Genomic DNA, 17,069 nt, shown 5'->3' on the forward strand with positions numbered 1-17,069 from the left:
GTGTATCAACAAAAGAACGAGGCCTGGAACAACCGTACAAAGAGCTGTCGCGCAGGCCTCAGTTTCTCGGATTGTCCGGTGTTTGGTTGCAGTATTCGATCGTGAGCAGACGGAGGCGGCAAGTGAAGTAACAGAGTATTTCGTGATTATAATGAAACTGAAATGGACAAGCTCGAAGAAACGTCAAGGCAATGCTTTCGGAGATGATGGCAAGTCTCAATGATATCTGAGGTGGGTGTTGATTGATTGATTGATTGAAGGTGATTGAATCCATGATAAGATAAGAAACTGGAGCTACCATCATCTATCTCCGGCTCAAAGAGCGTCATTGGTGGGTTTGCATGACAAAAACAAAGCAACAACTTGCATACTACACATAATAATCTTACAAGACAAGAAAAACACTAGATTGGTATTCTAGTTCCATTGAAACCTTCTCTGAATCAACTCCAATTCTCTGAGCTCTTGCTTTAATTCAGTACAAGAACTTTACAAGCTTCAGGTATTTAGGGTAATCATTAGCTATTATACTTCCCTCCACCCCAAGTCGGCTTTAGCCAGACATCTTAGGCATATGCTGCCCAACCTAGGAAAAGAGGCATGTTAGCTGTGAACTCAAGTCGACGACATCCGATTAGCTTACCAGAATACAACACTGCCAAATTTCGCTCATCCGTGGCTTGGTTGATCAACTTGTTTACTGTTGCAGTCACACTCAACGTTTTCGAGAGCTTCTTCCTCACAATCTCCAAAGCTCTGTCAGCTTCAGATGGTTCATTGACATGGCCTGCAGCCTTTTTGCCCTTCTTCGTCTCTGCCTCGCTTTGTTCATCGTCCATTGGGGTTTCGTCGTTGTGTCTCGCCTTTTGGAGCTTGGCAAGTCGGAGTGGTGAGATCGACCACGTATACAGCGGATCAAACCGCAACACATCCAAGATTGTCATGATCGAGTACTGCTCTTCTCTGAGAGCATCTAGCGTAAACTCACAGCATCTCCGGAAGACGCCTTCTGTCTTGGTGATTCCCATTCCATCCACAATGTCTCTTGTCAGTCTGAAGGGGACCAACTCTGGTACTGGCAGAATACGGCCAGCCTCAAATGCAACACCCAAGTCAATGTGGACAACTTCTCCTGTCTTGTGGTCCAGGAGAATGTTGTGCCCATGTCGGTCTCCTAAACCGAGAACGTGTCCCAGCATCGATATAGCCGCAGTGCTTCTTGTGTACGCTAGTCTTTTCAAGAACCATTCATCTGGATCCATGAAGTGTTCCATAAAGAAGTATCTCATGACTGGATGGAATTTCTCCGTGACCTTGCGATAGGTGCTGATTCGAGTTTCCACCGTCCGACTTTGGACCCCAAATATTTCCTTACGACATTGGGAGCCCTTCAAGTCCCTTGGGTAGTACCTTTCATGGGCGGGCATCAAGAACTCGTGAAGTGGAATTGTATTGGGGACAAATTCAATCAAGCCCGAAGATGCAGTGAGTGGTAATACCTTGTATGTCCTGATTCCTAGGTTGCGCTGCTGAGTCGTCCTATGAAGCTTCAGCAGAGATGATACGGCCGAAAAGACCTGTTCCATGATAGCATCCTGTCGCAAGTCGTCGTGTCCTCCTTTGACAAGCTGTTTGTATCGCACACCATCGCTTCCAATGGCAGTAATGATTTTGGGAGCACTGACGCCCGAAGCAATGGTCATGGTGGGTTCTAATTTGGAGATGATCGGGACCTTTGAGTAATCTTTTGTATGTGAGAGTTCAATGTGCATAGTTGGAGATGGAATTCGGTATTTGATCAAGCAGTTGATGAGGTTGTGCCCGGGCGAAGACTCTTTGAGCGGGATCTTCGCACCCGACTTGTACCTATTTGGGTTCCGGTCCATAGCAAGAGCGTGATAGTATTTGCTTGTCTTGTCGATCGAGAGCCAAATGTTGGCAACAGATTGCGTCTCAGCAAGTCGTTTCGCAATACGATCTGTTGCTCTGACACGAAGAACAGCTACGTCGTCTTTCTGCTGTGCTTTTGCCTTGGTTCCAGACCAGATCTGATACATTCCGTGATAAGGATGGTCTACACAGATATTGTAGACCAGCTCCAGCAGCAATTTCTGGAATGAGGTGTCCTGGTCTTGCAGTCGGGATGTCAGTTGATTGGTGAGACCAGCAAATTTCCTCGTCGGCACGTCGGACAAATGTCGCATAACCGCCTTATTAGTAGTCTCCTCTTCTGATCGCTCTAGCCAAAGAGCCGTGAAACGAAGGGCGTCGTTATTGTGTTCATCAGAGGCAATAAGAGATAGGAGGTAGTTCTCGAGACTCAGCCGAACGAATTCACTGCGAGTCTGCTCGACTCGTCGCAGTTCTTGCTCATCAAGATCTAGCCATTGCTTCTCCTTGTTCAAGACATGTGAATATCTAGTTTTCAGCTGTGTATCCTTTGTACCGCCGACTAGGGTTTTTAGTTCTGCCACTTCATCGCCCTTGGCCTTCTTTAGACTTTGAAGTCTTTTCAAGTCTTCCAGGCCATCTGGGTCCTGCAGTTGTTGGTCACAGAACATGGCAAACTGGTGAAATACAGCACCTGCTTGCCGACCTTGGCCTTTGCCTTTGAGCTCCTTGAGTGCAGGTTCCAGGTAGTTTTTCTGAATATCATGTGGCTCTTCAAGGCGAGCGACAGAGACCTGATACCCAATCTTCGAAAGCAAGTCAGATCGGCTGACCGGCAGGGTTTGCTTTTTGAGGGAAGCATCTCTATCTATGCCTTGGAGCATACGGATGGATGTGCTCATCTGACCATAATCCCAGAGAGAATTAGCTGTCTCGATGTTGACCGCTGCGTCAACATGAATGTCTAAGGCGGCGCATGTTGGGATGAGCTTGGTGAGCCCAGTGGATATTCTGAGACTCTCTTGTGTCGCTTGGTGATAACGATAGATCTGAGATGCGGTGATCATTGCTTCTACTTCCATATGTCGTGCAGCAGCTGCGGAAAGCTTGATATTTGTTCGAAGGGTATTCTGCTGACTGACCATACTCATCGTAGACGCACGGCAAGACAAAATCTGGCTGACACTGCCGTACCTAATGATGGTTAGTAGCTTGCTCTAAGAATTATGACGGATACTCACAGTCCGCTCCGCATCCAATCGCTTCGAGTTTTGAATTTTTCGATGAGACCATCCATCTCTGCGGTGTCAGAAACTCCTATAACGTCATCAAGTTCTGTTAAGGATGCCAAAGCTCCAAGTCGTTTCCTCAATGAAGTTGCATTCAGGTCGAGGGCAGCCAAGCTCCTCATCGTACGACTGAAGCCCTCATGCACAGCCGTTCGGATATTCGTGATATCGGCTGCCTGAGAAATACTTTGATACGCTTTGTATACTGTGACCGCATGATGATCACTCGAGGGAGCAGGAAGGTTCCAAATCCCTAATTTCCTAGCAGTATTGAAAGTATCCTCGAGAGCAGCCGGGGATGACTCCATGTTTTGTTGTGTCTGAAGAAGTGAGTTCGAGAGTCCTGACAAGCCAAGTGTACCTAGGGCTCTAACTAAAGCTTGTTCGTCTGACTGAGTCATTGGATCTCCGTAGAATATGTGGTTGTCGTACATGGCGCCTCGGAATGCAAGACTTCTGGGGCCATCATTCTCATATTCTACGCGAGCGACAACATTAGAAAGGCTGGGCTCTTCGGGTAGACCATAGTATGCATCTGGATCATCAATGTTCTCAAAGATTGTAAGGAGAGTGTCGCTCATATCCACCTCCTTTGCGGCTGAGGACCTTCTTGAGGACCGCGAGGTTTCAGGAGTAACATACTCAGCGAAAAGCAAGGCGGTCTTATACATTCCGCATCGCGACGCCGTTTGTGCAACCATCGTGGAATCCACCTCGAGCCAATAAGATCGGTCAGCCATTGAAGATTCTTTGGGGTACTGCTGTGTCCTGAGATACAGAAGCAAGTTGATGAGCAGCTTTAGATTTTCTTTGGCTGCAGGATCAGTGCATTTCAGCCAGCTCTTGATCGCCGCAGAAAATGGGCGCTTAGGGGAGTGTTGCTGGTTTATCGGAAAGTAGAGCGCAAGATGAGCAACGAAGGGAAACGCGCTCTCCGCAAAGTGCTCAACTCTAGCAAGAATAGGGGCCAAGACTGAGAGAATGATCGACTCTGGAACACACTGGGCAAGGTGTGCGCTCAGACTCGGGAGCCATTCTTTCGAAGTGATTTCCATAGACCACACGTCCGGCTGGTCTGGTGAAGAAGGAGGAGTGATAGGGGCTTTGTCAGACGGGGGAGATCTGTGCGAGCCCCAGTGGGAAGTTATTAAGAGAGACTCCGTTAAACTCCTCTGACAAGCTACAGTTAGTGGTTCATCCTCAAGTATAGCGGCATCCGAGACAATGGATCGTAGAGCAGCTTCGGCAAGACCAGCAGTGACAGAATCGGGATTTGAAGTGAGGTCCTGAAGCAGGTAAAGTAATCCCATCTCTGAGCCATTTGACCCTGGAGCTATTTGTTGGTAGCGAGTAAGATGCGATTCGCGTAGAACATTGACTGGAATCTCCCCGGAAGCCGAAAAGGCTCGCCCAACAACTCGCCCTGCCCATGCTAGATACTCTTCACTCAGGTTTTCTGTATCGCAGCTCTTCCATACAGCCGTAGAATGCTGTACAGCATCATGATCAGACTCGATGATGTCGTCCTTGATCAACGCAGGAATGCAAAAGTCGCCACAAAGAAGACCGAGAGCTAGCTGTCGAGAAGAATCGTTGAGAAGCTGGTGATCTGCGCCACCGTCGTCCAAGATATCCAGCAATAGTTTGCTCTCTGCAGTGCCTCTCTCAGCATTTCCAGAAGCTCGAATACGAGCAGCAGATTGTGTTATGGACTTGAAGGCATTTCTTTGCGCAAGATCCTTAAACGCCGGTGAGTCATACTCCTCAAGGTACTTGCTGAACCATCCATGAAACTTTTCTGCCTTGCTCATAGTTGCTTTGAACTGACTCTCCTGGGTAGTGCTCGACTGGCTTGATTCCAGGAAGACTCGAAGCGACGCGAGGGTAGACAGGGCATAACCAGCGAGAAACGATGGTACGTTGCTGAGATGCTTGGCCCCCTGACCCAAGAGATACTGACTAATTCCAAGTGCATCATCTGCACACTCTGAGTCCGTGATAAACTTACGTGTTGCGTTCAGGAGCATCTCCAGAGGATAAGAATCCCAAGCGACTGGCCCAGCAAGGGAAATTAAGACTCGAACCTTTCGAAGAACAGAGCATGCATGCAAGGGACCTAAAGCTGGATGTACCGTATTGAAAAGCTTCCGGGCGATCGAGACAACCACAGGTGGCGTCCATAGGTCGTGAAATTGGAACTCCGTGTTTTGACAGAGCCTGTAAAGTTCATGGATGAGATATTTAGCCTTGAACATAGGCTGTTGGTTCGCTGGTAGCTCAGCAGGCGAATGAGAAATGGCTTTTACAGCACCCATGATCTCGCCAGCGTAGTCAAGCTTGTACCTGGCAAATACCCTCTCTAGAGAATTTTCTTGGTCGATGAGGTCAAAGAAGAGGGCCGCTATATCAACAAGGTTGATATAAATAGAGTCCATGTACATTTGACTTCCGAGCAACTTTTTGATATGTGCCTCGCCCCGCTCCTTGTCCTCGCCTCCATTGGAGTCACCAAAGATCATGCTATATGCAATGGCAGTAGTGAAATTTTGACGAACGAGATCGCTTTCAGAACTTCCTAGGTTGCGGCACACTTCTATAAGGGCGTCGTCTTGTCCTCTCATCACTGTCAAGCCAATGGCTTCGGACTGGGCTGACTTGAGGAGATCTCCGAGTGTCGCGAAGCCAAAGATGGAGAACGGGATATCTTCAACCGGATCGCATTCCAACCAGGTATACAAGAGTTGCCGGGAGAACAGGCGGAACAAGGCTTTTGGAGATTCCAATTTCAGCGTATTTGACACATTGATCAAGCATCGAGTTGCATACTGAGTTGAGTCCAATATCTTTCCAGGGGTTTCAAAGATGTGATATGTGCATCTCCGAAGCAATGTCGACCATCGGCACGCGAGATTTGACAAGACTAGCAAGCGGAATGCGATGCCAGTAGTATCGAGAGGGTTGGTTGGTAAACTGTCCAGCACATCCACAAAAACTTCATCGTGAAGCTTGAGAACAAAAAGATCGAAAACGTTAGCGATCTTCTGGGAGATAGCGAATTTGACCAGCATTGGACCTTTCCTCAAGATGTAAAGTAAACATGTCCGAGGCGAATCAAGCCCCTGATCTTTACCATACTCTGTGTTGGTTCGGAGTAGGGTAAACAATAATCGAACCATTGAAGTTTGGGCCCTTGGCGAGAATATGTTCGATGTGAGACAGACCTTGATGAAGTGATAATAAAGATCGCCTACTCGTTCTGAAAGATGTCGTTTATCGTTTAGCCAAATGGGGTGAAGTCCATCGATCACTCCAATACAGGTGCTTAACACAACTTCGGCACACTGATAATCAGGCTGGCCAATATACTCTCCAAGTCTTTCGATGATGGCGAGCGCGTTGTCTGGAGTAACAACGAGATCAGAGGTAAAAATGTCTAACAGCAGGTCTTGGCACATGAGTAAATCATCGTCCGGCAAGTTGATGAGATGTTCCACGTAGATATCAGGGACGAGGCCAATCTGCCCCACGTCGTCATTTATTATAGACAAAAAATGCAGCCGCGTCCTCGTTTCTGTATAGAAAGCCTGCGTATCCAACTTCATCTGAATGTCGAAGCGTGGGACTACCGTTGGCGCATGAATCGAACTTGCTCTGCTACTTTGTGAGTCAAAGTCCTCGTCAATGTCCATTAGGTCGATGCTGTTGTCATGATGTGTCTGGGCCTTTTGTTCTCCAAGTAGGGTCCACAATCGAGAGAAGAGTTGCAGAAGGGCGGGATTGTTTGCAAGAGCCCTGTTGAGACTCGTAGTATTGAAATCAGGCATAATGGGCTGGACGGCTCGCAGGATTGAATCGACAAATGCATTGGGCTCGACGGATGTCAATGCAGAGTTCATTCCTTTCTCTAGAATTTCTTTGAGAGTTGACTCAACAGACGAAGACTGAGTCGAGTTAATGTCGATAAACAATGGTAGCAACAATGTGCCCGCCAAACAGGCTGATACAAGACTTTGGAAGCGATCAAAAGAGATTTGTATACCGCCTTCATTCATTTTCTTTGTCCACGACGTACAAAGCTCCATCAACTCACCCAACTTAGGGTTAAAGAGTTCGAGGGTGAGTTTCTGAGAAGCATAACGTGTGTTGGCATCCGCCAATGTTGATGAGTTTGTGGGCTTTGAAAACCTGCAAATCCCGGCTGTTGCGGGACTGTTAGGTGTATCTTCCGAAAGGAGTATGTACCGCGTGAAGGACTCGATCTCTCTGAATGAACTCCAGGTTTCTGTCAATGGGCCTCCTGGAGCTGCCGGGCGGGAGGTCAACTCCAGAGTTGTTGTTCCGCAACATGTTCGAATGAGGTTCGCCAAGTGAATTGGCTGAACGTGCAACGAGTTATAGGATGCGAAAGCAGATTCATCTATGGGATGTTAAAACGTATTTGAGTTGAGGACAAGAAACTCACTTGGGTTCCATCTTAGAAATACCCATCGAATGATATGATGGCATGTACTTTGGCTTACGCTCGGGACCTTCGCGTTCCGTAGATGAAGAACATGGAACATCAAGCTGATAGAGGCATCACTCAAAGTGCTAGGTCCACTGACATCGGCAGTTGTCACCATGTTATTAATGTCCTGCGAAATGGTGTGATAAGGCAGGACGTCTGCTTCGAGCAGCTGGTGCAGGAGCACAGCGGCTGCTCGGCTCGTTCCTGGCAGACTGACAGATCGTATGGCAAACCGCCAGAGCTGATGCCACATGTCCACCTGATCATGGCACCCTTCCGAGTACGCAATACAGCTGATGGAATTAGCATTATGCCCGGTCGGATATTGTGTGGCGAACGGGTGATCTTACCTTGCAGAAGCAACAAGGGCCCAAGAAGCTGTTACCGGGTTCTTGTCATTCGCCAATGATATCAAATCCGGTAATAAGTCGAGAAGTTCTTCACGGCTCAATGAATTATGAGCTAGAAGAAAAGGGACCAACTGCAGGGCAGTCCTGCAGATCGAGACATCGACAGCCTTCAGCTTGAGGCGGATGCGACTTGAATTGTCTTGACGAGTTCGCCGTCTTTTGCGCGGTTGCTCATCTTGTTCACTATTATCATCTCCTTGTCTTTTCAGACGAGGCAGCGCCATGATACCTTCGAGGAATGCCAAATTCTGGACGATAGCCCAATGCCCCTCGCCATAAACATTATGTGGTCGGAGGCCAAAAATATCCAGTTGTAGGCCATATGCGGGCAACGATGATAAGGCAAATGTGATATCGCTCATTTGGAGGCGGAATGCTTCACCACGCCTTGAATATTCAGACCAGATGTTCTCTACCAAATCTTCCAAGTCCAGACGTATGGTTTCATCCGATGACCTGAGAGCCAAGTGCTCTATGTGAAGGTGTGTCAAGAGTATAGTTCTAGAGATCTCTATTCTTAATGCACGGATGACTTCATCCTGAGATACTTTCTCTGATCTCCACCAGTAGCTCATGAGCGGCACCAGTGTTTGCACCAGAGAGCTGGCGTGCTCCAAATCATCAGCATGGGTAGCAGAGAAAATAGCATTGATGATAGCGAATGCCAGAGTCTGCAAAGAGCCAAGGCTGACTTGCTTGAGGCTCAAGACTCTGAGAACTACTGGCGTGATATCTTTGAACTGCCGAAGTAGGGGTGCATTTCCACCAACAACAAGATAGTACAGTCCTTCTAAGACATCTTTCAGTAAGCCACCCTCACCAGGGGCAGCTCGTCTCTGGCTTTGGGTCGACGGAGTTGATCGTCCGCCAGATCGGCCATATCCTGCTGATCCTGGCGCTGGTGATGATCGAACCAAAGCTGGAGATGCTCGGGCCAATGCGAGGGTCGAAACATCTCCTTCGTTGGGAAGCAAGAACTGAGCAACACCGAGGAAGAACCCAACACATAGCTCCCACGGGTGGCCTTCCTTCCTGGCGAGAATCTCCACGTGAGCCGGCCTGGAAAGCACCTCGGTCAAAGCTTTGATGTAGTCCTGGAGTAAAGGGGGCACGTAATCGTCATTAGGTCCTGGAAGAACTTGAGTGATGTGGTCCACGATAGCGAGAAGTGTCTTTCGTCCAATCTTTGGGTTGCCACGTCCCACTGTCATACGTACGGCATCGGCACATTTTGATAGCCGAGAGGCCGTAGCATGAATTGTTGTTTGAGATTTCTTCTTGTCATAGAAAATAGGTTTCTCCCGAAGAACGAAACTGAAAATAGCTTCAAAGATCTCATGGTAACTCTTGTCACCGAGGTCGGAGCTTTTCTTGTGTTAGAGTGTTCGAAAGGGGCTTTGCTCTGTGCTTACAGATTTGTAGCTCGATTCCGTGGGTTAAGAAGATGCGCCAGTTCTAAGATGAATGTAAGCTCTCTGAGTCCAGAAGAACCAAAGACAGACAGACATACCGTCTACAGCTTTTTCTCTATCTCTTACTGCACCGGCCTTCACATCACCTAGAATCGGGCGTGTTAGTAGTTGCAACCATTCAGAAAGCATCAGTATCCATGGGTTACGAACGGGCTAGATTCATAACATTGAATCCATGAGACGAAGCCATAATGAGCGCGATTGAATATGACCGCCACAGAGACTTCTTGTTCCTTCATTGAAGCATCAAATCGTCATCGGAGCTAAGGTAGGTAAGAATGAGGTGAAATATACAGGCGATGCACAAATCCGCCAGAAAGCGCGACTGAAGATTGTGCCTGCTGTAGGTATTATGCAAATATCCGTGGTCTAAGCTCGTTTGCTCGACAACCAAGGGACAGTGGAGGCCATATAATACCTTGGGTAAGGTACTTGGGAGAAGATGTGTATTCCACTCCGGCTGCATAACCAATCGCGCGATCTGGGGGAGCCGGGTGAGCTAAGCCGGTACTTACTCACCCTGACCCCTGCTCTAGGGTGAGCCAGGCATCTCTGCAGATAGTGGCTTAAGGCTGACACGTAATGGATTGATGCTCTATCGTTGATTGGCTCCCTTGTCGCGTCTTGCGCGATTTATTCCGCGTCCTTAACGCGTCAGATTGTGCTCTGTTATCCGGAGATGATCCTCTATCAGATAAGTTATCTCGCTTCCGCGCTGCAGCCGTCAGCAGAATCATGCCGCTACTCGTCTATCTTATCTTGTCTTGATTTGCCGCATCTCACCGCCTGACGTGGATAATTGTGCTGTCACTCCTCAAGCCAGTAGGATCAGCATGACAGATGATCGAAGTCGTGATGTTATGTGCGCATACTGCCGCAGGAAGAGAGAACTCGGAGAGAAGCGTAGTGAGGCCCGCATACCCTTCGCAGCGGCAGTCGTATCAGGTGCTGGAAATGTGTGTGGGCTTCATTGATTGGAATCACGGGCGCTTACATGCAGCAGTTGACGGCAGGCAGGTAACGCCAGTAGATCCAATCATCGAGAAAGTGAGGCCGCTGTGCCGCTGATACGCACAGTTTATTCGGCCTTCTACCCTGATAGATTTGTATTGGTCGACTAGGTCCGGGTGAAGACGATCTGGACAGCACCTAGATCTACTATATAAAGACCGCAAGTCAGTTCGTTGGCATCCTAGGCTGACATATATTACTTCTGTTTTCTGGTTCGGAAGTATTTTGAAGACGTTTTCCCGTATACTTCTTTTTGGTCCAATTCTACGAGTGACTTCATGGTAGGTCTTGACGATGCGAGTAGTCGCCAAATTTCACTTATTCACTAGGGAGACAAGTACGAAAATGCTGAAAAAGCCATCGAGGTGGTGGCGAGAAATGAACTCAATGGATTGATATCAGTATCCGTACTTTTCGAGGAGTATGGAGATAACATAAGAATCAGAGAAGGGACGCTTAAAGCGGCGGCAGGGAATGAGCAGAGTGGGAGAGCCGTGCACAGCTCGTCATTAGCTGTGGTTAGACCGAAGAACTTATTATAACTACCACTTGGGGGAAAGAGTATTGGGTCAAGAAACGAAAGAACATTACATTAGGGGACGCAGTGGGGACTTAGAAGTATCTCGATAAAATTTCAGTTTTGATCATGTCCACTATGAATACGGCCAAGGCGCTCCTTTTTTTTTGTTACAGTTGTGGCCCAGTTGCATACAAAAGTGAAACAAAAAGCGAGGACGATGAGCATAGCACAGGCTAATGGTCCCAAAATCGAAAAGACAGTAAATCCGTACGACACAGACTGAAATGCGTCATCATCAGCCAAGACGTCAGTGGCGAGCCCAACCTGCATTGCGGTCAACACAACTGCGATGTAGACCGTCGTCCCGGCTAGCCAGGCGAAATTGTCTTGGAAAAAGGTTGAGTACTGATTCCAGTGAGCCATGTAACCATATAGAGGTGATTGTAGCAAGCGGTATAACTTGTTTAGCCGATCCAAGCGAAGCTCTCCGTGGTAGAAGCGTGGATCGATGTTAGGATAGATGTGCTCCGTGTCAAGTTCCTCGACAAAGGATATCCAATCTGGCCACTTGACCTCTTCAGGAAGCAAGTATTTCTCCTTCGCCAGCAGAAAGTCGCTCTCGTGGCGTATCAATGCAGCGTAAGAGAACAGAAATCCAAGTGCGCATTTCCAAAGCCTTCGACGTTCGCATTCCCAGGCCGTACCTTCGACTGTAACGCAACTGCAATGCTGTTCGCAGCACAGATGTTCCTTCCAGAAGCGTGGCTCGAGTAGAAACCTTGGGATAGGTTTAACAAAGATCCGGCCTGTCATCCAGACAAGATGCATGTCCATCTGCTCTGTGACAAAAACATCCCGACGAAGCAAGAGCTGATGGTGGAGAGGGCGGGGCGGCACGAGCCGACCCGCAACCCATAGCCAGCGTGAAACGATGTTCAGCCTCTGCAAGTCGAGTTCTGCCCGAATGGAAGCATCGACATGGCAGCTCGTCGAAGCTAAGTCATCCGAGTCGGTCTGAAAGGTCGCAGGCAAGAGGAGCTTGAGCTGGCGATTATCGAGTGAAGACGCAGGAGCATTTTGTTTTCGGTCCAGAAGCTGGATGGTGAACGGAGGAGACTATTTAGCGGAGTGGTTAGCTTTTTAGTAACGACTAATCCTGACGGTATGTGGGGTGAAATACTCGATTAAGCGGTCTTCCCAGTCCGCTCTCAGTTCGAGCGCTGACCATCTCTAATGGATACGCCCCTGAGAGGCAACGGCGGAATTAAATTGTGCCTAAATGACGCAGGAGTCGTGTTGTTTGAAAGCCTACTCTATACGCAAGGGGCGAGAGAAAGTAGATGGAAGGAAATGGCCCCACAGCGAGTAGTGTATCCGTCATCCAATAAATCTTAACCGCGAGGCGCCGGCATGCCCAAGCGAACAAATCGTATTTTAGGAGTGCTACAAATTCCATTCGCGGAGCGAAGCTGCGTTGAGACTTGGTTGACCTCTTCAATTATCACTGATTGTCGGGTTTCCGTCGATCGCTTTCTTGCCAGTCACAGGAACGCGGTGCAAAAGAGCACAAGAGAAGGGCACGACCGCTCTGATCCCATGACATGTGCTATTAGTCAATTTCTACTCTCATGGTCAGTATGATACGGTGTTACTTGGATTTATGACATCCTCTGATTTGCCTTTTATTGTACACAAGATGTAGCGGCAGCGTATTCTATCCCGATGGGATCCATCGTTGATGCTGCTATCTTACTTTTGCTTTCCTTGTCGAAAGACTTCACATTTAGCCAGCTTCTTGAGCTAAGCAGTGGCATATCTATATCGTTAGGCATATACTAGCTATCGAAATTTTGCCTCTGCCTATCCATACTGTTCTTCATAAAAACCTCCTCCTTCAGCTTCCACTCCTCTCGATTTCCTAAGCACACTTGCCAGGTTATTCATACTGTCAAGTGTGTTTGGGTGTTCCTTCCCAAGCACCTTCTCCCTCGCCTTCAGCGTCTCTCGATAAATCTTCTCTGCCTCCTCATGCTCGCCTATATCATCAAGTACACTTGCCAAGTTATTCATACTGTCAAGTATAGAAGGATGCTCCTTCCTAAGCACCTTCTCCTTTAACCCCAGTGTCTTTCGATGCATCTCCTCTGCCTCTTTATACTTACCTATCTTCCTAAGCATATTTGCCAGGTTAGTCATGCTAATAAGTGTAGACGGATGCTCCTTTCCAAGCACCTTCTCCATCATCTCCAGCGTCTCTCTAGATAGCTTTGCTGCCTCTTCATACTCGCCCATATTATCAAGCACCCTTGCCAAGTTGTTCATGCCGGTAAGTGTAGATGGATGCTCCTTTCCAAGCACCTTCTCCTTTACCTCTAGCGTCTTTCGATGCATCTTCTCTGCCTCTTCATACTCGCCCATTTTATAAAGCGCACTTGCCAAGTTATTCATGCTGGCAAGTATAGATGGATGCTCTTTCCCAAACACCTTCCCCTTTCCAAGCACCTTCTCCTTTACCTCTAGCGTCTTTCGATGCATCTTCTCTGCCTCTTTATATTCACCCATACTATAAAGCATAAGTGCCAGGTTGTTCATGCTGTCAAGTGTAGACGGATGCTCCTTTCCAAGCACCTTCTGCCTCATCTCCAGCGTCTCTCGGTATAGCTTTGCTGCTCCCTCATATCTCCCTTGTATATATAGAGCTTCGGCAACATTGAACAGAAGCCCCGACATCGCTTCTTCATCCTCACACTCCTCACCACTCTCCACCACTCTCTGCGCATGTGCCATATACCTCATCCATATCTCTCGGTTCTCATACTTAGGGAATGGAAACACCTCATCTAGCCTCTGCACCACATCGCAATACCTCTGCCGCGCCTGCCCTTCTTGCCGAAGCCAGTTCCACATCGCTAACCGCACTAGTCGATGCATGTCTAAAGACTCGCCCTCGTCTTGACGCGTGATGAACCCATATGCCTCTAGCGTCCCGACCGCTTCTTCCGTCTCCATCTCATCGCTTGCTGCTGGCAGCAGAGATATCGGGATATCCCTCTCTGCTAGAAAGCACATGAACTCCAGATACTCCCTAGCTCGCCGACTGTCTCTCGAGATATGCTCAAACGAGATGAGCCACGTCGTCGCTACTGGATTCTTAATCATGTCATATCGACCACGGTCCTCAAACTCTTGGCTCAGTAGCTTCACCAATGTCGCATCGCTTGACAGACAGTGCTCTAGGTATCGAGCCGTCGAGATCCCCGTCTTGAACATATACGCTGACGCTTGTCGGATCGCCAGTGGAAGGTCATCTAGGAAGTCGAGGAGGCTGTCTGTACTCGCTCTATCTAGCACTTGATCTTTCCTTAATCGAGTCTGCAGCATCTCCCTTGCTTCTTCTCGCTTCATCTTAGTCGGCTCAATAATACCTGCCGCATAAATATCTAACCGCTCTGTGATCTCGCGCGTCCTTGTGGTGAACAAGATAGAGCCATTCGTGCTACAAGGCAGATACCGAGCAAGTGCTCCCGAGCCAAACATCAGCTCCGGATCGTCAGCGTTGTCAATAATCAGCAGCCACCGACCGGTATCCTCACGGCTCATGGCAGCCTGCACGAGTGCCTTGACGTCGGCTTTATCGTCGTCAAGCCCTGCCACTTCTAGCCGCTGGCCGATATCGCGGTACGCATTCTCAAACGTCGTCGCGTCCACCGTCGGCACCCAGAACACCGAGCACGAAGGATCTGCATCACGAAGACGAAAAGCGACCTCGAGAGCAATCTGGGTCTTGCCAATACCGCCGAGACCTTGGATAACAGTCCTCTGGCAGGCGTCCTTGTTGGCACTGGGGGAGATCCTATCAAGCAAGAGACGTAGAACGTCCTTTCGGCCGACGAAGCCTTCGTTTCGCTCAAAGGGGACCATCCAATGCTGTCGGGGGGCTAAATTTATCAGATTTGACAGCACGTCGGTGTACATCCGCCACTCACAAACTGTAATGTCCTCCACCGTGTTCTTTGCTGTATTACACATAGTAAATATTTGTCTCGAGACGGCCAAAAAGGACCGGTCCAGTGGACCAGAGAATTTGTTCAGCTTCAGATGATCTGTCTGGAGCTGCGAGCGTCCCCAACCAGGGACGCACGCAGACTCTTCCGGCACAACCTGCGTCATTGTCAGAATTTGCACAACCGGGTTCGTCATTGATAGATACCATTCCCCGAAATAGTCCCGGTAGCCCAAATCGCCTTCCATAGTCTGTATCGTAGGCTTCGAAGAAGCAACACGTAGGAATCGACGTGGACTCTCGAAGTCGGCAGAACTCCTGCAGCTTATCTCGTAGAAGCTGGTTATCGTATCCCAGTGCCTCCAGCACGCCTCGATGAGAGCCCACTGGAAACAATAGTCTCGCGACAAAATTGGCTACTCCATGCATCTTTGTGCCCCTGAAGGGCGAGCCGAGCGCTATGAAGCCGGAGGTGTGACGGGGAAGATACCGGAATTCATCTTCGCGATCTGCAAACAAGAGTGCCTACAGCGCATGAAGGATGGAGTCGTTAGTCATGGGTGCTGTGAAAGCGAGATTGCAGGACTCACGTGCTGGATTACAAGGCCTCCAAGGCTATGTCCGACAAAGATCACCGGACGGTCCTGCAATCCTTTGCGAAAAGCATGCAAATTGCGAACGAGCTCCTCCCCACAGAGTTGAAGCCTAGTCCTCGGCGCATTGACGTGCCATCTCGACTCATAATTATACACCATGATCCTCGACTTCGGGATCACGCGAGGGAGCATGTCCGGATCTCTCAGCCAATTCACCGGCGAACCAGGCCGAGCCTTGTCTTTCCAAGTCCATGACCAGTCAACATTCGAGCCGAGGCCGTGTACGGCGATGATACTGTAATCCGTCTTCAGCACCCTTACGAGGAAGGACCGTTGTAAAGAAGGGGAAGAACGTACTCCACCTCAGCTTGCGTAGTTTCTTCATCAGTGTCGGCAGTGGGGTTGGGGTGCAGAATATCGAATGGCGCACGATTCTGAGAATCCTAGGAGGTCCATCAGCGTCCTGGAAGCCTCGCCAGTCTAATTTTCGCTCACTACCGCCGGACTTGATGGCGAGCCAGCAGAGGCGTTATCCGGAAGAGGCCAACCGTGCGTAGTCAGGAACCAGCGTCGATGCCAAAGATGAGCTAAAATGATCGCGGTAGCTAGAAAGAGGAGCTGCGGAGTAGTCAACGAGTTCATGCCTGGTCCGATTTAGTGGGGTTCAGGCTTGTTAACAGTCCTCGGTTCGGTGATCGGGCTATTTCTTGAGGGGTGTAACTAGTCGTGAATTATCATCACGAAAGTAAGAGCCTCAACGTGTTGCTTGTAAAATTAGATATGTGAATGTGCTAGCAAAATATTTGTTAGGAATCGATATTCTGCCCATAGCCTTGTCAGCTGAATGATGCAGAACCAACCCAAACCTCACATAACCAATCACAACGCTCCGCTCTGTACGCGCTGCAGCAAGGCAGGCTTAAGACACGGCCTCGGGCGCGTTGCTGCTAGATAAGGGAGCCGATGTCGACGCGCAGAACTAGGCTTGATCGTCCTCAATCGCCCAGCTCCAAGGTGGACGTCGGATTGGGACAGAGACAAGGGCCACATGGCAACAACCTGGTTGGACCGTGGCCCATGTCCGTATATGCACTGGCCGCAGCTCGATTTCCTAGGAAATGAGTTTCGGCTGAACGCAGGCACGGAGGCTGGAAGAGTTGATCATAATAGATGTTGCTCAAGGGGATGTCATCAAGCTTCCTTTCGCCCCTGCAAAGGATCTTGAGGCTCGCTTTGCTCGCGAGTCATTGGGAGATTCACTGCAGCACTTCATTGCTGGCAAAGCAGCCGCTAGCCGAATTGGGCCCTAGTTTTATAGAACACTGACTCGTCTTACGTATGAAAGGGAGAGCACAATGTTGACCAGCCTTT

At 48.9% G+C, this 17,069-nt stretch overlaps 4 protein-coding genes across 14 annotated transcripts; 1 reads left to right on the plus strand and 3 right to left on the minus strand.

Moving 5' to 3' along the window:
• Window positions 1-566: 566 nt before the first annotated feature.
• Window positions 567-9,758, minus strand: FVEG_06977 (serine/threonine-protein kinase TEL1; the record flags this gene model as incomplete). Its single annotated transcript, XM_018895453.1, has 8 exons — window positions 567-586; window positions 644-3,084; window positions 3,132-7,596; window positions 7,642-7,979; window positions 8,037-9,461; window positions 9,509-9,551; window positions 9,607-9,654; window positions 9,719-9,758. The coding sequence occupies 8 exons, from the start codon at window positions 9,756-9,758 to the stop codon at window positions 567-569; spliced, it is 8,820 nt and encodes a 2,939-aa protein (XP_018752702.1).
• Window positions 9,759-10,401: 643 nt separating this feature from the next.
• Window positions 10,402-11,121, plus strand: FVEG_06978 (hypothetical protein; the record flags this gene model as incomplete). The annotated part of the gene is made up of 2 exons (XM_018895454.1): window positions 10,402-10,524; window positions 10,909-11,121. The coding sequence occupies 2 exons, from the start codon at window positions 10,402-10,404 to the stop codon at window positions 11,119-11,121; spliced, it is 336 nt and encodes a 111-aa protein (XP_018752703.1).
• FVEG_06979 (hypothetical protein) lies at window positions 11,065-12,437 on the minus strand. The gene is made up of 2 exons (XM_018895455.1): window positions 12,280-12,437; window positions 11,065-12,215 (listed from the first exon to the last, which is right to left on the minus strand). The coding sequence occupies exons 1-2, from the start codon at window positions 12,325-12,327 to the stop codon at window positions 11,214-11,216; spliced, it is 1,050 nt and encodes a 349-aa protein (XP_018752704.1). The 5' UTR covers window positions 12,328-12,437; the 3' UTR covers window positions 11,065-11,213.
• A 330-nt stretch (window positions 12,438-12,767) lies between these two features.
• On the minus strand, window positions 12,768-16,871 carry FVEG_06980 (hypothetical protein). Of its 11 annotated transcripts, XM_018895460.1 has the most exons (8): window positions 16,559-16,868; window positions 16,194-16,489; window positions 16,056-16,141; window positions 15,693-15,993; window positions 15,310-15,627; window positions 15,086-15,260; window positions 13,728-15,037; window positions 12,768-13,331 (listed from the first exon to the last, which is right to left on the minus strand). In XM_018895460.1, exons 2-8 carry the CDS (start codon window positions 16,338-16,340, stop codon window positions 12,960-12,962), a joined length of 2,709 nt encoding a protein of 902 aa, XP_018752708.1. In that variant the 5' UTR covers window positions 16,341-16,489; window positions 16,559-16,868; the 3' UTR covers window positions 12,768-12,959. The 11 variants fall into 11 exon arrangements, with proteins under 11 accessions (XP_018752708.1, XP_018752712.1, XP_018752707.1 ...); XM_018895464.1 differs by having other exon boundaries at window positions 16,056-16,489; window positions 16,559-16,871; XM_018895459.1 differs by having other exon boundaries at window positions 16,194-16,871.
• Window positions 16,872-17,069: the final 198 nt, after the last annotated feature.

Source organism: Fusarium verticillioides, chromosome 7, assembly GCF_000149555.1.
Source record: "Fusarium verticillioides 7600 chromosome 7, whole genome shotgun sequence".
Lineage (NCBI taxonomy): Eukaryota > Fungi > Ascomycota > Sordariomycetes > Hypocreales > Nectriaceae > Fusarium > Fusarium verticillioides.